The sequence below is a fragment of the Aspergillus ambiguus genome, assembly GCF_047715705.1.
Source record: "Aspergillus ambiguus strain CBS 117.58 unplaced genomic scaffold BDV59scaffold_15, whole genome shotgun sequence".
In the NCBI taxonomy this organism is placed as follows: domain Eukaryota; kingdom Fungi; phylum Ascomycota; class Eurotiomycetes; order Eurotiales; family Aspergillaceae; genus Aspergillus; species Aspergillus ambiguus.
Window position 1 is genome coordinate 26,933 of NW_027395528.1, and position 23,977 is coordinate 50,909.

The 23,977-nt window shown below is 47.9% G+C and overlaps 7 protein-coding genes across 7 annotated transcripts; 2 read left to right on the forward strand and 5 right to left on the reverse strand.

Moving 5' to 3' along the window:
• Positions 1-177: 177 nt before the first annotated feature.
• On the reverse strand, positions 178-2,486 carry BDV59DRAFT_177771 (cation diffusion facilitator family transporter). Its single transcript, XM_073689669.1, has 5 exons — positions 2,242-2,486; positions 2,145-2,191; positions 2,006-2,092; positions 1,606-1,932; positions 178-1,553 (listed from the first exon to the last, which is right to left on the reverse strand). The coding sequence occupies exons 1-5, from the start codon at positions 2,318-2,320 to the stop codon at positions 495-497; spliced, it is 1,599 nt and encodes a 532-aa protein (XP_073547990.1). The 5' UTR covers positions 2,321-2,486; the 3' UTR covers positions 178-494.
• A 295-nt stretch (positions 2,487-2,781) lies between these two features.
• BDV59DRAFT_27921 (S-adenosyl-L-methionine-dependent methyltransferase) lies at positions 2,782-3,992 on the reverse strand. Its single transcript, XM_073696111.1, has 7 exons — positions 3,883-3,992; positions 3,791-3,826; positions 3,617-3,738; positions 3,538-3,563; positions 3,459-3,489; positions 3,048-3,402; positions 2,782-2,984 (listed from the first exon to the last, which is right to left on the reverse strand). The coding sequence occupies exons 2-7, from the start codon at positions 3,797-3,799 to the stop codon at positions 2,859-2,861; spliced, it is 669 nt and encodes a 222-aa protein (XP_073547991.1). The 5' UTR covers positions 3,800-3,826; positions 3,883-3,992; the 3' UTR covers positions 2,782-2,858.
• Positions 3,993-5,499: 1,507 nt separating this feature from the next.
• Positions 5,500-7,408, reverse strand: BDV59DRAFT_193114 (cytochrome P450; the record flags this gene model as incomplete). The annotated part of the gene is made up of 7 exons (XM_073692166.1): positions 5,500-5,890; positions 5,954-6,225; positions 6,282-6,526; positions 6,573-6,724; positions 6,776-6,967; positions 7,016-7,148; positions 7,210-7,408. 7 exons carry the CDS (start codon positions 7,406-7,408, stop codon positions 5,500-5,502), a joined length of 1,584 nt encoding a protein of 527 aa, XP_073547992.1.
• Positions 7,409-9,329: 1,921 nt separating this feature from the next.
• On the forward strand, positions 9,330-10,575 carry BDV59DRAFT_27946 (uncharacterized protein). Its single transcript, XM_073696112.1, has 5 exons — positions 9,330-9,445; positions 9,497-9,564; positions 9,614-9,996; positions 10,048-10,115; positions 10,165-10,575. Coding segments are annotated over exons 1-5 (765 nt in total). The 5' UTR covers positions 9,330-9,444; the 3' UTR covers positions 10,410-10,575.
• Positions 10,576-12,160: 1,585 nt separating this feature from the next.
• Positions 12,161-15,416, forward strand: BDV59DRAFT_27947 (Kha1p). Its single transcript, XM_073696113.1, has 4 exons — positions 12,161-12,404; positions 12,455-12,871; positions 12,937-13,599; positions 13,655-15,416. The coding sequence occupies exons 1-4, from the start codon at positions 12,291-12,293 to the stop codon at positions 15,113-15,115; spliced, it is 2,655 nt and encodes an 884-aa protein (XP_073547994.1). The 5' UTR covers positions 12,161-12,290; the 3' UTR covers positions 15,116-15,416.
• Positions 15,417-15,858: 442 nt separating this feature from the next.
• Positions 15,859-17,856, reverse strand: BDV59DRAFT_193116 (putative MFS sugar transporter; the record flags this gene model as incomplete). The annotated part of the gene is made up of 9 exons (XM_073692167.1): positions 15,859-16,194; positions 16,257-16,641; positions 16,694-16,750; positions 16,799-16,840; positions 16,893-17,086; positions 17,136-17,220; positions 17,270-17,460; positions 17,518-17,717; positions 17,772-17,856. The coding sequence occupies 9 exons, from the start codon at positions 17,854-17,856 to the stop codon at positions 15,859-15,861; spliced, it is 1,575 nt and encodes a 524-aa protein (XP_073547995.1).
• A 1,537-nt stretch (positions 17,857-19,393) lies between these two features.
• BDV59DRAFT_193117 (major facilitator superfamily domain-containing protein) lies at positions 19,394-21,028 on the reverse strand (the record flags this gene model as incomplete). The annotated part of the gene is made up of 1 exon (XM_073692168.1): positions 19,394-21,028. One exon carries the CDS (start codon positions 21,026-21,028, stop codon positions 19,394-19,396), a length of 1,635 nt encoding a protein of 544 aa, XP_073547996.1.
• Between the last annotated feature and the right edge of the window lie 2,949 nt (positions 21,029-23,977).

Consider the following 23,977-nt stretch of genomic DNA (forward strand, 5'->3'; position numbering starts at 1 on the left):
ATCGGGAACGATGGTCACGTGGTGACGATCCAGACATCCAACCCAGGCATTGCAAAAGACCCCGACGTTACTCGAGTCGGCAACCGGGGATAAACTATCTGTCAAACAGTGGACTGTCTACGCGTTCCAGACTATCCTTACCCCACAAGAGTATGCAGAATGCTGTCTAGGGATGGTCGACATCCAAAGAGAATCATCGTTATGCTTCTACGCTTGAAAGACAACGGTACAAGGCTCCGTAAGATATCGATCGATGCAACCAACCCATCCAGAGAAAATACAGAAAATGCAATGTGCATTGTATGTAATCCATTAGTCATTAAGCAGGCTCCCAAGACGCACCCTTTTCCTTCTAGGACTTGCCAAATATTCAGTAGAAAGTACAGATATTCATCGCAGCCGAAGCAAGCGACACTATACAAATGCAGGGACCAGTAAAAATATGGAACTCTAAGAGACAACAAAAACTAGCAAAATGCCGACCGCGCGCGGAATCAGGGTGCAGGCTTAGGGCAGCATTGTCCACCCCGGGCGCATTCTTCGCCACATTCCAGTAGACAGGCCTGGGGGTCACCGTCCCGGAAATTATCAGGACGACCGGGGAATTTGTTTGTTGATGTGCCGTTGCTGCTTCCGGCAGAATAAGAAGGCGTAGCATTGTTGTCCTCCGCATCGCTCTCCGGCATGAACTCCGGCTGGATAGTGGAGGAATGAATGCCATAGGCGTGCAGGCATTTTCTGACTTGCCGGGCGAGGTGCATGTACCGCTCCGAGCCTTCACCTTTGATTTCTGTATCCACCTGAATATGGATGGAGGCGACGAGCTTTGTGTCGCTGAGCTGCCAGACATGTAAATGGTGGGTACTGATCACACCCGGAAGCCCCTCGATGTCTTCCTTAATGTGGTCAATGCTCATGCCCGGTGGAACAGCCTGCAGCAGGATCCGCGACGCCGCCTTGCACAAAGGGATGGCAGAGGCAAGAATGATTATAGTAATCACGAGGGAAATGCCGGGATCGACGTAAAATCTCCAGGAATAATCTGTGAGCCAGATCACCAGAGCGGAACTAATGACGCCGATATTCCCCAGCGCGTCACCCATGACATGGAGGAAAACACCTCGCATGTTGAGGTCGTGGCCATGGCCATGACCATGTTTATGGTCTTTAGGCTTGGGCTGGGCATGGTTGTGATGCTTATGGATGTCATCTTCGGTCGCAATATCTTGTGCGTTCGAGGGACTGTGACTTTCGTCCGTATATTTTCCAGCACGATCCTTGCGACGCAACAGACCAGTGCGTTCCGATGGCTGGACCTCTCCATTCTCATCATCGCCCTGTTGATCCGACTCGGACTCGGACATCTCGTCCTCCGGAAAGCGGTTGCGACTGGCGGCGATGATCTCCTGTCTTAGAGTAGCTGGATGCACCTGAAGATCTTCCACATCCATAAAACCACGACTGGTAGTACTGTATCGTCGCGAGCTGCGTTGGCTTTCGAGGGCTCGTTGTCTGCGAGAAAATGGCGAGGAAGGTTCGGTAGCTGGTTCGAGCTGTGCATGAAATTAGAATACTATTATGGCACAGCTTCAGCTGAAAACTTACAGTTGTCCTTTGTGTATCCAATTGGGGAGGGGCAGCATGGTGGTTGGGGACAGCGCCTTGTTCCGCAGCATCTACATCTTCGACGCCTGCATGACCCACCTCGCCATGAACATGGCCATGTCCATGACCATGGGAGTGATCATGAAAAAGCACCAGACCGATTATATTGGATAGCAGACCAAGACAACCGACAATGCAAACCAGTTTGGGATTCTTCACTTCTTGGGGTTCCACCAATCTTTGTATGGCCTCCAGGAAGATCGATAGGCACAAAGCGACGAGGAATACACCGTTTACGAGAGCACCGAGAGTTTCTGCACGTTGCCACTGGAGAGAGAGAGGTCATGATTAGTTCCAATGCGACTCAGTTGAGCGAAAGAAGGGATAAGAGCGGACATACCCCGTACGTGTACATCTTCGAAGTGGTCTCACGATTTGCGACCTTCACCGCCCATAGTCCCACAAGTAGGGATAAAACATCGTTGAGCTATAATCTGTAAGCATGTACACCATTCAGATCAGACACGTTAAGAGCGTACCATATGAAATGAATCCGCAACAAGCGCGAGAGAATGGACGGCATATCCTATGGCCTGTTAGGCGACCAGCACATGGAAAGCAACCAGAGCAACATACCGACGACCAATTCCAGCAGGAAGAAAGCCGTATCAATCACCAACAGGATAAGAATCCTGTTTGTTTTGGATAGACCCATTGTCGGGGAATATCTGCGGCGCGCTGGGTGGCGCGAAGCTCCGCAAAGCAAACACGGAAGACGGCAAGATCGTAGGGAGGTGGAGTACGTAGCAGAGGAATCAACTAGGACACTGGAGTGGGAGGACGTAAAAATATACGACGAAAGGGAAATGTGCAAGGAAGAAAGAAAAGTAGAGATGGAAAAACCCGGCCTACTTGCATCATAGTGGAACCTCGAAGCGGAAGGCGGAGAGTGTAATCGGCCCGGTGGTGGCGTGCTCTCTGCCTGAGGATCTACACGTGGATACGCTGTACCGAGTATTCAGGTACTGACCACATACTTCGACTCTTGTTTGATCTACTACATCTCAACACATTCACCTATGTGCTCACTTCTTCACTCAATTATTGAATTGCTCCTACTCTGATGGCTCTGGCTTTGCAAACATCCCGCCGAAACCGGAGGCCCACTTCGATGCCGCTATATATAGTGCCATTGCACATACTAGTACTACTAGAAAATAATGAAGTCAGTGAGAAGCAAAAGAAGCCTTGCTTCAGGCCTCGGTCTCCTCCTTTTGCCCATAGACTACATAGAATCGAGCATAAATGTGCAATGACCTGTCCAAGAGGTCTTTTCGGACCCTCGCAAAGGAGGAGCTGGACCTCCTCCAAAGGCCATCCTAAAACCCGGCGTCAACACATACTCAGAAAATTCAACCCCCGTACGCGAAACAGCCACTGACCCTCAGGCTTATCTGCTCTACGTTTTCGAAACCTGCATCCACCGTCATCTCCTTGTATTTCGGCGCCATACCCATTTGCTTGCCAAATTTTTGACTGCCTTCCAGTAAGTGATCGCGCCATTCGCAGATCCCGGTCGACCTTTTCTCGCTCTCATCATCGGAAAACACCCCAATGGTAAATTCATGGATCTCAAAACACCCTCCCGGGTGAAGATTAACGTATTCCTGTTTGAAGAGTCGAGGGAAATCATTCACTGAGCATCCAAAGCTTCGGGCGTGAATGTAGTCGAAACATTGGGAGAAGTTCCAATCCAGTTCAAAGTCGTCGATCTCGACGAGGCAGTTCGGGGGTACCCTAGTCGGCGTATTAGTATCGGGTATTCTAAATTAATCAATATTAACCTATCTCACCAACTGGGCTGTATGGGAGACAAGTCCGTGTCTGAATCCATTAGAATATATTGGAGCTTAATGACAGAGGGGTACAGACCTATAACTATCGCTTCTGGGAACATACTAATCATGGTCAGTAGAGTTTTTGGGGACGGGAATTGAACATAAAGCTTTACTCGGCGGCGTCAATAGCCCAAGCTCCAGTACCTGTTCCAAGATCTAAAATCCTCTCGATACCCTTCTTCAGGGGCGCCTGATGCAGTGCGCCACCTAAGGCCAGGGAGTGGACATGGTGATGCTAATGCATCCGTCAGTTGATACCCTGGCGGTATGTAGGAACGAGGACATACAAGATCCATGCGCTGTTGCTCTCGTTCATCGTTGGGCTGAAACACTAGAATCAGTACCAATGCATATTCACCGCAAGAGGGCGCCCAGATACCGGGACATATTCGCTTTGGCGATACGCGTGGTAACTTCGACCATTCTATTTGAATTTGTATCAGTCGGAATTCCAAAGACGAGGGATAATTTAGGTCTCGCGTCGACGGACTTCGCAACTTGTCGAAGTCGATCTATATTAGCGACCCTATTGGTATTCAGTTTCATGGACGGCGTCCTGATAATTCAGAATGCTCGATGAAAGTGAGTCCGTGGAGCTAGCGCCGCTGTTGGAAGCCCCATCAGTAAACGCATCACAATTATGGAATGATGAATGAGTCAACTTACTCGCTTGCAGAGTCTTCTCCATCATCGTACAAGTCGGCATCGGTCTGTTTGAGAATCGTCAGTCCAAGTAATTAGGGGACTCGCACGTTGCTTGTGACAGCAGACTTTGTCAGCAGAGACCACAGGAATAATCGGCACTTCGTTCTGCCTGGGGGTTCCCTGATCCCCTTATAATTGGGCGGGTCCCGCCAGCTTCCCGCAACGGAGACATCAATTGCTTTTTGGGAAAGGGCAAACCAGTGAGCCATGCAGTTTGCACCAACCGCCCCGGCTGAGGCGCTCGTTGATTCATCGGATGTATCCACCAGGCTTGGAGTGGCCCCTTGTGAAGCAGCGGTGTCCATCAGTGGGGTAACGATAGTCGCTGGGTTGGCTCAGGTTTCATTCAAGAGAAATGTGATTATGCGGGGTGCCCGTTAGAGAGCATATCCCATATGCCTTGTGCCTCGGAAAGGGAATCCTGCTGTTAGTGATTAGGCCATTAGAGTAGTCCGTGCATTACCACAGAACTTGCGATCACGAAAATCTCAATAGTGAAGGGCAGTCGGAGTTGACAGTGGATATCCCGGGATCCAATCAAGCACTGACACCATCGCTAGGAATCCAATATTATTTATTGTATGGACTATGTATTCTCGTGTTAGGCGAAGAGCTCGGTAATTTAGGTATGTTTAAACTAACATATGCATCTTCGATTTCGTGTCTATGGCGTAAATACATGTTCTATTTTAGGGATTGAGTACATCTCAGCAATGCTAACTGGACCAAACCCAAACCAGAAGAAGATATGTCACAAAATGATGAATAGACAAATACCTATCTTTATCCTGATAAAATAATACCAACTGACAACCGGATAAAAAGCGCTATGCGGTGTTTCGGATATTTTCGCTCGGTCCACCAACACCATAGCCATAGGTTAAATGATATCGCAACCTGAGCTAGCTACAGTTATCACTAATTATATATCATGCACCTTGCAAGAGACTGAGTTAGGTTGTCCGACTAAATCTCACGACCATGAACGTAATCTACTTCCCCGACAACACCCCATAAAAATCCGCTGCGGGAATAACGGGCCGCATCCGTCTCCGCAATCAGTGGTCGTTGGCAAGACATCATATTCAACATGACAGTTTGCATTATCCTTAGCACCTAGTTTATGCAGAAGGACTAGTTGTAAGGCCCGAACCGAGATAAGTAGCCGAATGCTACATCCTTGCCCACTGCGTGGGATATCTGGACGATCGCTAGTAGGTACGTGAATTCGAGAAACGGAAGCCAAGAAGAGGCATAGTCCCATAACCACTGCCTCCAGACGATGTGATTCTCAGACCGAACACTTGATCTGCTCAATATCCTTTGCATGGCTCTCTTCCCATGGGTGATCGACCTCCACCGAACGAATGAGCGCCTCATGCTCGGCGCTACGAGGAGTGATTTTTAGTTGATAGGGCCTCGGATGACTGACTACACCGGGGAGGAACTCTGCTTGCGCCTTGGATGAGGCATCATTCTCAAATTTGAACACCGTGAGGGACTGAGCAATGCTCATGAAAATCGTAGAGTCCGCCAAGAAGCGTCCAGGGCAGATCCGTCGACCGAATCCGAAAGAGAGGGTGTGTGGGTCGAGCTCTGGAGTGTTTCCATCGGTCTCAAGGAATCGTTCAGGTTTGAAGGATGCTGGGTCATGATAGATATTCGTATCATGAGTGAAGCCCCTTAATGTTCGTTAGTAATAAGGGTGATATCGCGGGTGGGGGTGGGCTAGCGGCGTCACGAACCAAATGTTGGGGAGGATCAGGGCTCCCTTTGGAATCAGGTATCCTTCATAGACATCATCCTCCATGCACAGGTGGGGTATTCCCATGGGCGCGACGGGATGCCACCGGAGGGTCTCCTTGACTATAGCTTCGATATAGTGAAGATTTTCCCGGTCTTCAAAGGTCGGGAGGCGGTTCGGCCCAAGAACGCGATCAAGCTCTTCCTGGGCCTTTTGCTGGACCTCAGGATACAGGCTCATTGCCAAAAAGAAGCATGAGAGTGCAGATACCGTCTATTACATGTTAGCGGAGCGGAACTGCTAGCGCTTTGGCGATAGGTCAAAGGTACTGTGTCTGCTCCACCGGTATATAGTGACCCTGCTGTCCACTTAATGACCAGATCCTCCTCCGCCGTCGCATTCCCATTTGCTTCTTCCAGTAAACTGGCAAGATATGATGGCGGATAAGAACCATGCTTCATCTGCCGTTGCACAAGCAGATATGGCTTCTCGATAGTGGTAAGCAATGTCTTCCTCCACGCATTGCCGGTGCGGATAAAATCTGTCCCAGGGAGCCAAGTAGGCAAATATTTCACTGGATAATCAGCAAAAACAAGCTAAGTCCGGGACCATGTACGCACAGAATGGAATAGTGTCAACTATCCATCGGCCAGGTGTACCGGCTACGGAGAAATTGTCCATTGACTCATTGGCCAGATCAACCAGAGGATCACGACCATGTGGTTCGATGGTATAACCGTAGGCAATTTTCAAGATTACTGCACCTGCCTCACTATTTTGACGGTTATCGGGACTGTTCCCGCACCAAAAAGCTTTTACTTACGTGCGGATATGCTGAAGCAGTTCGTTGGGTTTCTCCAGGACACGTAGCAGGAAGCGCCGAATTTCGACATGCTGGAGTGTATTAAAGCGCGCTGTGACGGCTTTCGAGCCGAGAACTCGATGCATCACCTTGCGATAGGCACGGAACCTGTCCGAGTACGTTTGCATGGCCAAGATGTCCTCCCACCCTACCCTGTGCCAGGTTAGTATCGGGCGGTTTACGGTCCGTCGTGATACCTACATCTCTCCGGCAAAGACCATACGAGGACGCGAGGAATAAATTGAGGAGCGTTTTTCCATAAGATCAAAGGCCACTCGAGAGTCATTAACGATGACAATCGTCTGGCCAAAAATGGTGATAGAACTAATTGGACCTATGAAGTCGTTAGTAAAGGCAACTAGTAGGCATACGCAAGAAGACCGGTTATAACACACCATAAAGCTTCTTAAACCGCAGCCAATGCTTCCAATCTTGCTGGCCTGGAGATGGCAGATCTCCGATATTCCCCAAGATAGCTTTCGGCTTGGGACCCGGGGGGAGAGGGGCAGTCGGTTTTTGAGACAGCAGCAGTTGTTTCAAGACGTACACGACAGCCACCGACACAAGTGCGCTGACCAGCGTGTAGAACGCCATTGTGTCGACTAGAAATGGACACAGCAAAAGCTGTTTCAAAGTGATGAAGTGTTTGAGAGAAAATCTCCTCTTCCGTAAGCTACTCCGTACATATTATGAGCCGTTTTGCGGGGCCCGGACCACTTAGCTGGGCCTTACTCAAAAGGGTCTAAGTTTGGTTTCTTGAACTCCTTTTTGTACTGCATATGACCCGACGGGAGACGCTCCTACTCGCGAATGTCTGAGTGCTACTAAACATCCATTCGGCCAACGACGGATCGATCTCCACACTGACATAGTGGGGGCCGGCCAACGGTAGACAAATTTGTAATTGATAATTCGTGGAGGCATTGTGGGGAATTAAATTAGATCAGTTTTTCGACGCGGCCAAAACGCGTGAGATGCCCGGTTTACCTGTGTGTCTGACTCGCTTGTGAAATACATTAAAACTTATGAGTGATTATAGAGCTATCAAGATACCTACTGACTGGTTGTCAAACAGTGAAAAGCCCTGAAACACCAATATATGCACCACTAGGAGTCTAAGCGTTTTTTGGTAGCGGGACGGTATTTTTAGTTTGTAAACTTGCTTCTGGACAGTGTTGAAGTCAATCGTTCCACCTATAGTATCTGATTGACTCGTATATCCTTTTGAAAATATCCAGGTGGTTTGCTGTAATCGCCCGAGCAGGACGTAATATGACATACGCAGGATGACACCAGGATGATGGAGGAGATGATGATTGTCGTTAATGAACAGGAGGATTGACGCTATTTAGAGGTAGCGTCATGTGCCGAGTATGGAATGTAGGATAGTGAGTGGAATATTCAATCCTTCACCGTCACTGGCCACTGAACCCATAGAACTAATCAAGTTCAACTCTGGCACTCTTAAAATCAACGCCCACAAACGACCATGGTCTTTGTCACCCACAGTTACTCCGTAGTTACTTTCCCCGTATGTGACGGACCCATTGACTTGTCGACGGCCCCTCTCCCGCGGACCGTAGATCGTTGACATATCAGCTTGTCAGGGGAAACGCTACTGGACTGTTCTGTAGCGTCTACTGCGTACCCGTCGGTGTGGGGCGACCGATGGAGATGGACACATACCAAGCCGTTATGATGAATCCTTACCGGCTAGTTCCGACACAAAGTCAGGAGAAACAAGTCATAAGTGTATCGCTTTATGCAGGAAACGCCTGACATGTTAAGCAATATGTGAGTGATTAATGCTTCCAGACCCTCTTCTTGAAACTCGGAACAGAAGCCTGGATTGGTCACTGTAAATTAGATCTGTGGCCCTGAAACCCACGGTTAAAACAGGATAGCAGCCACGAAATGTAAAACCAGTAAGCTATGCGGTGGCGTAGCGCAGAACTGTCAAACTGTCGATCTCGGGACTTTTGTTATTGTTGGAGCCATACTTAAATCTCACACCTCCCTCCTGAATCCGGGAGTTTGGCTAGGTTCAAGTACTGGGAAAGGGTCCAAATGAGCTCCACTATAGCAGAGGGCTTTCTCAGCGACCTTCCAAAATGTGCAGTAAGTAATATATCGGTATGGCTGCTCCGTATGAATTTTCTAACTTTCCCCTGACAGGCTCGCTGTTTTACAACAGCACTTGAAGCGACATCTTGCGCTGTTTCTGACCAGAAATGTATCTGTACTGATCAGCAACTTCTGGCAAATGCCATCGGGTGTTTTAGTCTGCAGTGCACGCCCAAACTTGGTTTATGTAAGGCCACTTACAATATGATGGAAGTATAATGAATTGACAGTGGGACAGCGTCAACAAATATGACAAGGGCTGCATGTGGCATTCCCGAGGAAAATGAAGCAGACTTAACTCCAGCATTAGCCGGCTCGCTTGGTATGCTGGCATTGATCATGGTGGCCCTGCGTTGGTCGCAACGTATATTTGTGAAGAAGTCCCTTGGCTGGGACGATGGCTTACTCTTAATAGCATTGGTGAGTGACTCTTGCAACCCGAAAGCATGTCCCTAATGCGTAGTAAGTAGGTGTGCGCTGCTCCGCTGAACTGCCTGACATTTCCAAGTAAGTGTCGAAGACCACACCTTAACCTTCAAAAGCTTACCACTCATGTAGTGAAGAAATATGGCCTGGGTACCAACGTGTGGACCATCCACTTTGATGATCTCGAAAAGCAGTTAAAGGTACATCTTACACTATAGGCCATATTACCAGTGCTGACAAGGACATTAGTTACTTTTGCTCGCAGAAGTATTTTATATGCCTTCTGAAGCATTCACTCAGCTTTCATTCCTGACATTTTATCTTCGGATCTTCCCACCTTCCAAATATAAATATCTCGCGTATACACTTGGCGCGATTTCCATCTGCTTCGGGATATCGAACACATTTGCAATGATCTTTCAGTGCACACCTGTGTCATACTTCTGGACTAGCTGGACTGGCGAGACAACAGGCTCCTGCATTGATATTAACTCCTACTCTTGGTATCGGGCAGCCATGCAGATTGCCATGGACCTGTCCATTATCGGCCTTCCATTGTGGCCTCTCTCGAAGCTGTCGTTGAGCAAAAGGAAGAAGACTTTAGTGCTTCTCATGTTTTGCACCGGGTTCTTGTACGTTCAACTGGATGGTAGTATCACAAAACAGCCTGCTAATGAATGCAGAATCACTGTCGTCAGTTGCCTGCGTCTACATTCCCTGATTATTTTCTCTAAATCGCCGAATTTCAGTAGTAAGTATAACAGGCCTTTGAATTACCTCGCGCTCCTGACATGATGCAGTGGATAACAATCCGGCGATATATTGGAGTGTTGTTGAATGTGACGTCGCCATTATCTGCGCTTGTATGCCCTGTCTTCCGTCACTATTGAAGCCTATCTTTCCAACTTGCTTCGGAACCACACGTCAGCACCGAAGCGATGAAAATGATACACCTCCAGCAATATGCATGGATCGAATCAAGAAAGATGAGTTCAGTATTCTGCACACCTCAGCTTCCGAAGACGCTCTGGTGAACGGACGGTAGTTGGCAGGCCCGAATCCGGTTTATATATCACCGGTCTAACTTCGTTGACGAGGCATTCATTTGCAACTTTTACCCTTTTGGCGTCTTCGGGGATTTGATATTTCTTGGCGTTAAGATCGGAGTAATGGGTATCAGTTGGTTTAGATGCTTTGACTTAACTGTTGGCTCTAATGTATGTTGGAGAATATACTTGCATAATTAAGAAATCGCTATAATCAATGTCCATGCCAATCTCTACTACTGTTTGGTTAGATATTGGCGGCTAGCGAAATTTCTCACCCGGGAAGATTTATGAGGGAATCTATCGAGACAATTCCCGACAAAGACCACGAAGAATTCAAACGAGTAATTTGAGAACCAAATTTTGGTCTCGTCAACTCAACTACAAGGGCCATGATTATTTAATATGCAACATGAATGAGATAGGAATAAGGTGAAATATTTCTAAAAGGAGGGTCAAACTTCGACCTAGCGGGCTAGATATCTTTACAAGTGTTGTACCGCTAACCGTGCGCGTACCATGGTTAACACTGCGCCACTATGGAGGACTTTAGGCACTCTCATGTGAGTCTAGACAGCGTCGCCAGAAAAGTTTAAGAACACCTGGAGCTTGACCGCGGCCCCTGATGGATAATTGCCACATATCAATGACGAGCATCGACGACAGGGGCTTGTTCTCACAGCACTTATATTAGTGCGAAAAATAAAGTAAAAGTATGCACATGTTATCTTCCCCACATCGACGGGCGTTCTGACCTTGACAATGGATGATATCCGACAGACGTTAGAGGAATCAGAAAGAGATCTCCAAACAAATAAATGCATGCTTGAGGATCTTCGCCGACAACTTGACCAGAAGACCCAAGCAAATCGCAACAGAAAGAGGGACAATCCAGAATACCTTCAAGTCCGACAGGGGATCATTGATGCATTCGTCGATAATATCTTGAATTCGCCGAGTCCTGCTGATAGGGTGCCTGTTAAATGGGGGTACGGGGATGTTGATCTGGACGTGCATCTCTACAAAAACAACATGCGTACGGATTTTCATGTTTTCAGAGAGCTATACGGTGTTGAAGTAGACACAGCTACCTCTATAGGTGAGTCACTATGCCAATATAATTAGGGACCAACAAATGTCGCAAGTCAGTCATGTATTGACTGAAAGTTATAGTGGATAGCAATTGTGGACAAATCCAAACGCTGCTGGATTATATGGCAGAAAAACGCCTGCAAGCTGCAGTAATTTCGACAGATCTAATCGTCTTTTTCGAGAAATTCGTGAAGTCTTTGAAGGAAATGGAACAAATTCCCCGCCGGTTGGACCCCGGCTCCGAGTTGTCTCAGGCATGTATGACGATTAAGTCGCAGTTGGGTGGCCCGGACGTCAACATATTCATATTGCTGGACGAGCTTCGAGCAAATCCAGGATACTACGAGCGACCAAACATCTAATTATTATGGTCACGAAAAGTATCGTTGAAGGATCCCTGTAAACAAACGAAAGGCGATAAGAGATGCTCAACTGTTACATACCTGTCGAGAATGGATCGGGGGAACGGGATCCCGATTAGCAGCAGACGTTGGAGCTATACGTCTGCATCTTATAATTATAGTCTGAATACTAGTATCCGTAAAATGGTACGATTTATGGCCATGTAGATGGTATTGAGGGCAACGAATTCCACGTGGATGTCCGCTAATCCGCTTCCGTCTTCGTCGGATCACCATCATCCTCCATCACTCTTTAATGCTTCTCCTCTCTTTTCTCCCCTCATTTTGTCTCTCCCAACTATCCTCGTCTGTTGAATATTCTTTTTACTTCTATTATCAGTTTACCTCCATTCCAGATCAGGCACGTCAGTGCCGGATCTTGCAACTATGGCAGCCTCTACTAACTCCACCGATCGTGTGCCCCCACAAGCTGGCATTCTCGAAGGCGGCAACCCATCTCACTATGACCCCAAAAATCCTATTGTCATTTTCATCATTCAGGTGAGCAGCTACCGTTCTGTCCATGTGATGCAGTTGCCAATGGTGCTTAGGCCGCTATCATTATCATCTTCTGTCGGGCGCTGCACTGGCCTCTGTCCAAGATTCGTCAACCTCGAGTCATAGCGGAGGTCATCGCCGGTATCTTGCTAGGGCCATCGGTTTTAGGACGAATCCCAGGATTTACTGATGCCATCTTTCCATCGGAATCTCTCCCTAATCTGAATTTGGTCGCCAACCTGGGGCTAGTCCTTTTTCTCTTTCTGGTTGGGCTAGAAACTGACCTACGGTTTTTGGTCAGCAATTGGCGTGTTGCGGTAAGTGTCTCGGCGGCGGGCATGATCCTTCCATTCGGCTTTGGATGCGCGATTTCGTATGGTCTTTACAATACGTTTCGTGATGAGCCCAACACGGTCCAAATCGATTTCGGTACCTATCTTCTTTTCATTGGTATCGCCATGGCGATCACGGTACGTATCTTTGTCATGTACTCAACATGATATTGGGCCTCGTGACATAGCTAACCAGCTGCAAGGCATTTCCCGTTTTGTGTCGTATTCTGACCGAACTCAAATTGCTTGGGACCAACGTTGGCGTCATTGTTCTCTCTGCCGGCGTGGGAAACGACGTTGTCGGGTGGATCTTGCTGGCCCTTTGTGTCGCTCTTGTCAATGCAGGATCAGGCCTGAGTGCGTTATGGGTCCTGCTTGTCTGCTTTGGCTACGTGGTAGTTTTGACTTGGGGGTTTCGACCTCTGTTTCTTCGCTTTCTTGTAAAAACAGGGAGCTTGCAGAAGGGACCCAGTCAATCAGTCGTTGCCCTGACGCTACTAATTGCCCTTGCATCTGCCTTTTTCACTCAGGTAATTGGAATCCATGCTATCTTTGGTGGGTTCATTATCGGATTGCTGTGCCCACACGAAGGTGGCTTTGCGATCAGATTGACAGAGAAGATCGAAGATCTTGTTGCCACCTTATTCCTTCCTCTATACTTCACGCTGTCTGGACTCCAGACAAACCTCGGATTGCTGAACGACGGAACCGTCTGGGGCTACGTCGTCGGCGTCATCGCAATTGCTTTTATCGCCAAAGTTGCCGGAGGCTCACTGGCTTCAAGGCTTTGCGGGCTTCTGTGGCGAGAAAGCTTCGCGATTGGAGTCTTGATGAGCTGCAAAGGTCTTGTTGAGTTAATTGTGCTAGTATGATTCCCATACAAAAAGTTTGATCTGTTTTCGGTTTGCTGATGATTTCCAGAATATCGGTCTGCAAGCAAACATCTTGAGTATACGTACATTCACGATATTCGTTGTCATGGCGCTGGTAACGACATTTGCGACCACGCCCTTGACAACTATGTTGTATCCGAAGTGGTATCAGATCAAGGTTGAGCGCTGGAGGCGTGGGGAAATCGATTGGGATGGTAATCCGATACAACCTGATGGTCGTACCGATAGTGTTGCTGTCGCCAAGGACCAGGTCAATTCGAATGCTGCTCGGAAGGTGCTGATTTATCTTCGCCTTGATGGGCTATCGAGCATTTGTACCCTTGCGGCACTACTTGGGCCTAATCGCTTAGCCCAGCCGCCGGCACCGAAAGTACATCCGGATAAGAGGAAGTCATTAACAAAATCCCCAGATCCAGCCACCGAAGAGTCTGCCGCGACTGAAGTTGAGGTCCCGGCTCTGCAGGTCCATGGAGTTCGACTGATGGAACTGACCGATCGCGATTCTAGTGTCATGAAGGTATCGGAGGTCGATGAATACTCCCTGTGGGATCCAGTTGTTAACACCTTCCGTGCATTCGGCCAATGGCATGATATATCCCTCATGGCGGGTGTGTCAGTCGTCCCAGAATACTCCTATGCCGATACTGTGGTGGGAATGTGCCGGGAGGAGTCGAGCGATCTTCTCTTGATCCCATGGAGCGAAAGCGGTGCCATGAGCGAACACCAGAGTGGACTCGGCGTTGACGAATCGCGCCGCTTTTTCAATGGCCCCTACACTGACTTTGTCTCTAGCGTCCTAGGGCAATCTCCCTGCAGTGTCGGGGTACTCATTGAGAGAAGTGTGTACACTAAGGGCTCACGTCGTCCACTTCTCTCCAGGCGGTCCCTCAGCGCAATGAGCGTCCGCAGCTCGGTATGGAATAGTGCACCCTCTGCTGCCTTGTCGCATCATATTGTGCTCCCGTTCTTTGGAGGCGAGGATGATAGGTACGCGTTGCGGTTCGTTATTCAACTGGCGCAGAATGATCAAGTCACAGCGACTATTGTGCACGTCGACGTGCCGTTGTATCAGGAGGCCTCAGGTAGCGATGACTCGAGACCTGCGGCTAGTACAACGGTGAATCCAAACGTTGACCCGGAGTCAGATGCGACTTTGGTGTCTGCGTTGCGGGACTCGCTAGCAGAGCCCCTTGCGTCGCGCGTGGTTTTCAGACGCGTTGCGCCCAGCAAGAATGAAAAGGATCCAGTTCACCTTGCCGTCTCTGCCGCTAAGGAAGAAATGAGCAAGTCAACCCACAAAGCCGGGAACCTCGTGGTTGTCGGTCGTCAAAATAACAGGGTGGATCCCACGTATGACAATAGCGCCTCCTCTGAAGAAGTTGGTGGTGACACCCGTCGAGCTTTGGGATCTGTTGGACAAGCCATGGTGCGCACGGAGAATAGAATCATCGGCAACGTCCTTGTTCTACAGGCTGGTCGGGTGGGCTAGATTTGTTGTACATTCTTAGTCCCTTTCTGTTATTTGTTTTGTGTTTTCGGGTCCCCTGCTTACCCACAGCAACACTTGCTTTGCATATCTGGACTTTATGTGGTGCTCTTCAGTGAATTCGATGATGAGCCTGGAGCTTCATTGCGACTATTTGATCTACAATCATGGATATATTCAGGAACTTGGTGCAGGCAATTCAAGTAACCAGACTTTTCATTCCCTAACCGTCATGATAGGTCCCTTTTGACGGTCTTATATCCCGGGTTTTATGTTATGTAAAATGTTGAAGCTGAACGACGCTACCAACGATAGAGAACAGACCACCATAGAAGTCTCGTAATGCACCTAGCCGTTTTTTACTCATTTGCTCATGTTTTTGACCTATGGTCCCGGGCAGCTGCATGCAAAGACCATGCCTCCAGAGCCTCCATGTATATGGAGGACGTGCTAGGAGAGGTCCGTAGTTTGTTCATGCACTTGACGCCAATACATATGGAATTATCTAGTTAACTAAGTTTCTTATAAAAGATTCGGAAGGCAGTGCGACACTAAGGCTATCTGTAGGACCGAAAATAGACATATGCGCCTTTGCCCAAGGGTTATATGGGAAGCTACATACAGAAGGGTGAATAAAAAAGAAAGCATGTCGTTACTCGTACATGGATCTATATCATCAATGGCTTTAAACAAGAAGCCCCTTATCCGACTTCTCCGGGGACGGCAAGTCAACTGTGACCAAATACCTAAACCTGCTCCACATGCTCCTCAGAAGTGCTTTGGTTTTTCTCCTGTGCGCCTTGAGCAGATACACTAGTGTTGCGCAAGATACCGGTATCAGCAACAATGCTTCGGCCCTGACCATGTCGGCGCTCCCGTCGAAGTTCCTTCGAAAGTTTCACAGCGCTCTTATCAGGATTGGTGAAAAGGAAGTCAATCTCCTCCAGGGTGAACTTTGCAGTCTCAGGATAGCAAAAGTAGACGAGCGGGACGAAAGCAAAATTTGTGCACATGAAGATGAGATATGCTTTCCACTGCAGACGGTTGATAATCACGGGGGTAATCATAACGACGAAGAAGTTCTGAAGAAGATCAGTCAGCATACAATCTCTGGACGGTCGTATATTGCAGGTGGTTGACTTACCCAAATCCAGTTGGAAGATATGCCTATAGCGGTACCTTTCGCTCTGGCGTGAAGAGGCAATATTTCCGGCACATACACCCATGGAATACAGTTAACGGAGGCACCAAAGATAAGCATGTAGACGAAGAAGAATGCAATGGACGCAGACGAGGTTTCATGCTCGTTGGACTTTCCCCTGAAACTCAGGAGAATTGAAACCATCATCATACAAATACCCAGTCCAAATGAACCCCACATCATAGGCTGCCGCCGACCGACGCGGTCAACGAAAAAGGTAGGGAAAAAGCTGCCAATGACGAACATGATCTGAACACATCCTCCGATAATAAGGGAGAGATTCGCACTCAGGCCAACATTCGTCTTAAGCACCGTTGGGATGAAGTAGCTGTAGGGCCATGAGTAATGGGAATTGGGTTCGAGAGGGAGGTGTTGCATACACGATTAGATTGATACCGCCGACCTGATTCATAAACTGCATACCATATGCAAGGAGACTAAGTGGTGTCAGTAATTTTCCGGGCAAATTTTGGTAGAGATCGTACACTCTCTGTCCCGTGCACACTTCATCGCGCTTGAGGACGTTCCTAGTTTTATTAGAATGGTCCAACGGTGGTAACATGTCAATAAAGGCCGTACCTCCACTTGTATTCTCCGTGCTTGGTTTCGACAGCAATGGCTTCCAGGATCTCAGCCTGCTCGGCCAGGATTTGGGGATCATCCTTTGGACGTCCATAAAAATCGCTAAGAATTTGTAATGCCTCCTCGTTGCGCCCCTCTTTGTAGCAATAGCGCGGCGATTCGGGGAGGCCAAATACGAGCAAAATAACAACCTGGAATGAATTAGAAAATAGCAAGAGCACGTTGGATCGGGTTACCGACAAATGCAAAGATCATTTGGCAGGCAATCGGTAATCTCCATGCAATCTGACCACCAACGAAACTCATTCCGAAATCAAAGAAATAGCTGGAAGCAGTTAGCGTACTGTCATATTGTCCTGCTATAGGTGCCATACCTGATAACGATACCAACACCGACAAGCAACGGCTCACTGCACACTAACTTGCCTCTCTTGGAAGCTTCGCAAAGCTCCGCTTGATACATCGGCACAGTGGAAGTCTCAATCCCAGTGCCGATGCCCGTCACAAACCGGGCAACCATCATATGAGGAACACTAAAAGCGGAGCATTGTAGTGTGGCGCCAATCTATGAATGGAATGCTTGTAAGCGTGGGTCTATATCGAAGGGAGCGACACAACTTACAACGACCCAGACCATTGCCAGCCACATAGACCTCCGTCTTCCAAGCCATTCGCCAATGCAGAAGTTAACTATGCAGCCAGAGAAACACCCCAGGTTGTATATGGAGACGATGATACCCAGGAGACTATCTCCTGGATGGCCCATCGTGCCTAGAAAGTCTTCGTTTTCGACAATCCCAGAAAAGACCCCTTGGTCGTATCCTGATCGAGTTAATCACATTTGAAAAAGACACTGATTTGACCAGCTTGTCGTACCGAAAAGGATAAAAGCCATTCCGCAGGCTACCCATATCGCTGCCTGAAGAGCAAACCCCGGTGGGAAAACGTTGACTTTCACCATGGCGTATCTACTAAGTACAGATTAATGGAGAAGGGAACATATAATGACGGTGAAGAAGCATCATTGGTTTCAATGACGAGGATTTGCTTTATATTTTAAACTCCGGGGAGAAGCACGAGTCATTTAGAGATCGGGCAACGCTACCCCGGACGGAGACAAGATCGAACGCCCAGTCAGGCAATTCGAGCCTCATGTTACCCCAGAGCGCTTGCTACCCCGCAACCTTCTAACCAAGATTGGCAATGTATGATCTGGGGAGGAGATCGGCGACTGGAGATGCCGCTTTTCAAGTCTCTAAGACGTCATATGCTTGGCCAGCATCCGTCAAGATGCCTAGGAACGGGTAAATTCCCTATCATTCCTCCGCCATGGACTGTGGGGGTGGAGCCTGGGGACGGTAGTATCCCGCTTTTATTGCTCGATGCAGCAACTCCCGCCCGTTTTACGGGTCAGTTTCGTATTCCCTCGGCGTTCCGTTCTTTCGGACAGAACAAAATGGATATTACAAGCGGAGAATGGCTGTGGGGGAGCTAATTCACTCCATGACGCATTACCCAGATTCTTTGCTCTATCAATCGATGACCCAAGGGTGCTACCTATCTATGTTAGGGGGGAAGGATTTTTACAATATCAGCATAGGAATCGCACGGATGCCAATAGATCATACATCGCTTGACTTTCCGCATATAAACTAGCAGGAATCCATGTTCTTTGAGCCCATGCCCAATCCATCAATAGTGACAACCAATCCCTGTATCAATCATCATTGGCCCTACGATATTTACGGATGAATCGTACGATTCGGATGCTGGTGTCGTCCCTTCTTGTGGCTGCTCCTTTTCTGGTTGACTTCGACCCCTGAAAGGATGCGGGTTACACTAAAACGGGAAAAGAGGCGATGGGAGTCGCCACGAAGCTGATATGGAAAGTGAAAGAAGACAACGATCGGCTTCCAACATTGGTACAAATATCTACAGCCCTGACACCAGTTGTGGCGGGTTGATTGTTGGGCTATTGATCTACTATGGAGGGCCTCAAAGACACTATAGCAGTATCCGTTTCGCCCCAGCGACATGGATCTTGCCGCCACGAAGCCAATCTCACCGTTTAATCTCTTACCCGTTGATTGTTGAATCTTAAGTAGGGCGCTCAATTCTACCCGTCGTGGAGGATTTCAAGACTGCCATTGCCCCCAACGGAGGATCTCCGATTACCTCTCGCCTGTATCGGAGGAGCGCGCTAAACGAGCAAGCTAGTCCTGGCCAAGTTCCTAGCTAAGTTGCGCCAAGTGGCTTAGTATCCTCGGCTTAAATATCAACACTTCTCGCTCTTTGAAATGGGTTAGGGGTCATGCAGGGAACTTCTCTGTAGCTACAATACGTGCCTATGTGAAAGTGAAAAACACCATGTATCTAGGTCTATGCAGATCAAGCAAAAAAGTAACCAGCAAATCTTAGCTGAAATGCTTCGTGGATTCATGAAGTTATGATGCCAGAAATCCCAGTTTCTGTTTCTCTTCAATATAGGTCTGCCAAGATCAGGACAGACTCCCAGTAAGCCCAGCAGCCAGTTTAGACCGCTTCCTCAATTGAGGCCCGTAAACAAACAATACATATGGGATGAATGTGAGAATTGTCGCGATAAGTGCCAGCAGGAGCCCGGCATATTGGCTACCCATGTTGTGGAAGAACTGCGATGCGAACAAGGGCGACACAGCTCCCAGGGTATTACGCATGAAACCTTGTCCTGCAATGGCGGACGAAGAATTCTCACCGTAGCAGTCCGACGTAAAGCTGTAGCAAGACTCGAAGATGAAAAAGATACCGATGGTAATGAAAACTAGCGCGATGAAAGGGGCGATCCAGTGGATGAATTCGTACTGGGTGAAGCTGTAGATGAACAGTCCGATAGGAAGCCAAATAGCACCGTACATGACACCGTAGAGTCGCGCTTCAGGACGAGCTTCTTTGTCACTGCTAGATACAAGTGCGTTGTACTTGCGGATCTGCAGGAAATTCAAGGCGAAGCCCACCGTTGTTCCAATACAAAGCGAAATGTACGGGAGCCCAGCCATCCCTTCACTCCAGCCCTTCTTCTCCTCAAAGGTAATGGGGATGACAGAGAGAAATAGAAACGTCAGGAACCACGCGAAGCTAATCCAAAGACCGAAGAAGAAGACCACAGGCTCTGTGATAAGCATCTTAATGGCTTTCACAGATGAATTGTGGAGCATGTGTTTGATGTTGGGCGCTTCAAGGTCGTTGGGGGTGACGTAGCGTTCATCACCGGTCTGCTTGCGAAGAAGCTTTGCTCGCTTTGCAAGAGTCACACTGCCTCTTGTTTCGCGGAGGCAGAAGATGATCGCAATGCCCAGCGGAATGTTGGCAAATCCTTGGATGCCTTCCACCCACCGCCAGCCTATTGACTGGTCGATGAATCCAGCATAAATTGGTGCTCCGACAGTGCCTAGGATAGCAACGTATGAGAACGTTGCCATGGGAATAGCACGCTCTTCGGGCCTATACATGTCTCCAAACGTGCCACCAACCAGGATTGTCCCCACGCAACCGAACAGACCAAGGAGGGCGCGACAGACGATTATGGTGGCGATATTTTTGCCGAGTGAAAGTCCAATGAACATGACAGCGAAAAGGACATAGGCACCAACGTAGACAACTCGCCGGCCTGCGAGCTCGCAAAAGGGCGCAAGGAAAAGGGGTGCTAGGGCACAGGTAAAGTTGAACGTGAACAGTCCCAGCTGACCCAGTTCTTCAGAAACGCCAAATTCTTTGCACATTTTAGAGATTCCCGAGCTGTAAGCTGTGGTTGCAAGACCAATGAACAGAGTCATGAGGCAAAGAAGTAAAGATATGAAGGCTTTCTTTCCTTGACTCCAATTGAACGGATTTTCCTTATCCCCAGGGGCGAAGTCAAGCACAATGTATTGACTGTTATTGTAGACAGCTTTCCGTGCCACAGTCAAAGGGAAGTCGAAATCGAAAACCTGAGTGATGTCTTCCTGTGAGGAAGTCGGCGTGTCGTCCGCTACCTTCTCAGCATGCTGACCACCAACAACCCAGCCAGCAGATTCTGATGTCCCCTGAAATTGAGGCTCAGTGACCGCATTCTCGGTGTGAGAAGACATCCCAGGACGTCCATTGTCTTTCTCCATGTTGATGATGAGTTGGGAAGAGAAACCTGGAGTGGTGAGAAGGAGAGGCAAAGACGGAGAAAGGACGAAGAAGGTAGAGGAATCTGGTTCCACATATATAATAATAGGGCTCGTCATATTGCCCCAATGCGTCATTCACGTTGAGCTAGCTGCTGGTACAGAGAAATTCATCCGGAAAATTCGCGCATCGCACAGCCAACGGGATCGCCATATCGTGACCCATGCACTCCGGCTCTAACAGAATATGCGGATTCCCGACATAGAAGCATTAGCTGTACGGAAGACCCTTAACATCTTGAATATCTCCTGTGCGACAAGGGTGTTCGCTCCATGGTGAAAGGTAACTATCTTTCAATATTACCGTGTCCACGGGTAGCTGCTTCTCGGGATACCTACAAAGTCGGGTTCGCATGGGCGTAGACTCAGCCCTCATATGGGTAAGGCAGAATTCTCCACGGCTTCTCCGTTTTTTCCTGAAGTCGTGTGATAGTATGAGCTTATCGGAGTGGGTCAGTGAAACTTCCATGCTGATGCGGTTAGCTAGATAAATTGTTGTAAAACCTTGCCCTCATTCACCGTTTAGATTGAACAACACAATGAGAACCCAATACTGGTAGTTTGCACGAACAGATTTTTCTATTTCTCTGTTCACGCGTAGAAAAACATGATCTTGACCGTGTTCGGAACTCGCCCGAACCGCTTCTCCATAGCTATATCATCCCCACGTAGAGGGGGCCCGTCGGCATCCCGGTCCAGTAAAGAACCGACCAACGTGTCTATCGGGCCGGTTCGGAGTAGTTGCCACCCCATGGGTCTCATCCCACGCAGTTCGGTCAGCCCTGGGGTGTATCCTCGGGTCGACCTCGGGGAAATCTCACAGGGTGTCCGATTCCAAAGAGAACCAAACCATATGGGAATGAGTAGCTTATATACGTATTAGTTCACGTACGCACATCTCAAAGCTTGTGAGCAGTGAAATAGATTTATTCATTACCCGCACCATACGGGTGAGATATTAAATGGATTGCTAGCTCCTGGTTGGGATATTGGAATCTCTGGTGAAAGTGGTTGAAATACTCCGTGTTTTCCCCGTTTCGGTCCACGTTGGATTCCAATCGGGCGCATAGTAAAATTTATGGTTTCGGAAAGTAACGCGCAGCACACGTCGGCAATGGATTAATAACACTGTCGTCGTGAAAATATATTCACAGCCTCTCGTGGGCAAGGGGTGTGGGTCGTGGGGGGAGTATTATGCTGCGTGTCTTAATCGCCTGTATGCCTCGTAGGATGGGACATGTGGTTCTGTGCTATGTTTTCCATGAGAGGCCGAGATTTCCCGTATAGCCACCTGGTTCCATATGTAGATCCATGGTGTCATGAGATGGCTTCAAATGGGCAACGCAATCCGGCTGAACGAAGATGGATCTTACCAGTAGCTTGCTTCCATTTGCCTTGATCTTCTCACGAATAGGAAAGTCCTTTTTTATCGAGAAAATAATCTAGTTGCGGTTTAGCTTTAGGTTGTCCGGAAATCTCAGAGGGAACTGTAAAATAGAATCAAAGCGAGTTTGAATTTGCTCAAACGTGGAATGGCATCCGCCTTCTCCAGGTAGACGCACCTATATGCCGCACCGTATGCCAGCTAACGCATTAAATACTATGCATGACCTAGCATATCTGATTTAGTAATCCGATACATCAGTTAGTACTCCTCAATCATCTATCCGGAAACTATTTTCTTCGCCCATAGGTCAAAGAGGCATATCCATTGTATTCAAGCACCCGCATCAGAAACACCTACAACATGATAAAATTCAGCCTAGTTCAGGTCACACGTCGAAATTCCCTGGTTAGTATCCCTATCATGCGGAGGGCACCAAATCTTATGTGAATGTGGCAGACCGTACCAGGACAGGGGCGATTATGGCACCAAGGATTCAAACAGGACTTAGTCTTGATTTTCAGTAGATCTGTTAATGTTCGATCGGCATCTCCGTTGTTCGATATGGCAGTACTCATATTCTCCAGGGCTTGATTGGTATACATGCACATGACGATTTTCCATAGAATATGCGTCCTAGGGATGTCGTGCATATACACAATAGCAAGATTTATATCCAGCCAGAAAAAGCAATTTCCCAATTAATCCGACAGAAGCAGCGGCGAAATAAGTATTGTGAATATAAACTTACAATTCTGGACGATTCCTCTTCCAATCATTATGCGAATCTTTAATATACCATAAAGCCTTGGAATATAGGTAGGAAAAGAAAATAATTTTCTGTCCTGAATTTGAAGTGGTTCATTTGCACTCTGCTATTCCCTGCGCAATACTACCAAGAAACTGACAAGTTGTTCGGTAGACAAAATTTGAAAAGAATAACTATGTGGAAAGGATGGATATTGCTTCTGAGAACCATCTTCCATGGAAACCGGCTGATGGGTAATGACATGTATACTGACATGGTTATGGGCATCCAAGGGACCTAACTCTATATCTAACCGCAGTAACGGTCTTTGGAAAATTGATGGGTGTCTCAACGCCCAAGACACGTGCTATTCATTCTTGATTATCGTATATGATGTATGGAATTTATGGTAATTCATGGTAATTCCCGTTGAAAAGAGAGACAAAAAAAAAAAAAAAAAAAAAACCAATCAAGTTTTTAGAGGGTACAGGAAAAGCTGGCGAGGGTAAACATGAATTAAATGTGATAACGCCTTTGTATAGGATAGGGGTAGAGAGAGACGACTAAAATATGGGCATATTTCGGCTTACAAGACTTGAAACAAGGGTCTCTTTTCCAAATACCAAGCATGGCCAGTGTAGTTATTATTATTGAACCGAAGGCTTCGATGAAAATTTAGGCTACAGAGTAATACTGTCGGATGCACCGGGTGGTGGAGACAGACACCAAAGACCCTTTACTGCCCTGTTTCACTCAGTCG

Coding starts and splice junctions, on each gene's coding strand:
- BDV59DRAFT_27947 (XM_073696113.1), top strand. CDS start 12,291: ATGGCAGCCTCTACTAACTCCACCGATCGTGTGCCCCCACAAGCTGGC. Junction 12,872..12,936: donor GTATCGCCATGGCGATCACG/GTACGTATCTTT, acceptor ACCAGCTGCAAG/GCATTTCCCGTTTTGTGTCG. Junction 13,600..13,654: donor TTGTTGAGTTAATTGTGCTA/GTATGATTCCCA, acceptor GATGATTTCCAG/AATATCGGTCTGCAAGCAAA.
- BDV59DRAFT_27921 (XM_073696111.1), bottom strand. Junction 3,564..3,616: donor TGGGCTATTGACGCCGCCGA/GTAAAGCTTTAT, acceptor GACCATGATTAG/TATGTTCCCAGAAGCGATAG. Junction 3,403..3,458: donor TCTCCCATACAGCCCAGTTG/GTGAGATAGGTT, acceptor TACGCCGACTAG/GGTACCCCCGAACTGCCTCG.
- BDV59DRAFT_177771 (XM_073689669.1), bottom strand. CDS start 2,320: ATGGGTCTATCCAAAACAAACAGGATTCTTATCCTGTTGGTGATTGAT. Junction 2,093..2,144: donor TTGCGGATTCATTTCATATG/GTACGCTCTTAA, acceptor TACAGATTATAG/CTCAACGATGTTTTATCCCT. Junction 1,554..1,605: donor TGGATACACAAAGGACAACT/GTAAGTTTTCAG, acceptor TTTCATGCACAG/CTCGAACCAGCTACCGAACC.
- BDV59DRAFT_27946 (XM_073696112.1), top strand. Junction 9,565..9,613: donor ATCTCGAAAAGCAGTTAAAG/GTACATCTTACA, acceptor CAAGGACATTAG/TTACTTTTGCTCGCAGAAGT. Junction 10,116..10,164: donor TAAATCGCCGAATTTCAGTA/GTAAGTATAACA, acceptor GACATGATGCAG/TGGATAACAATCCGGCGATA.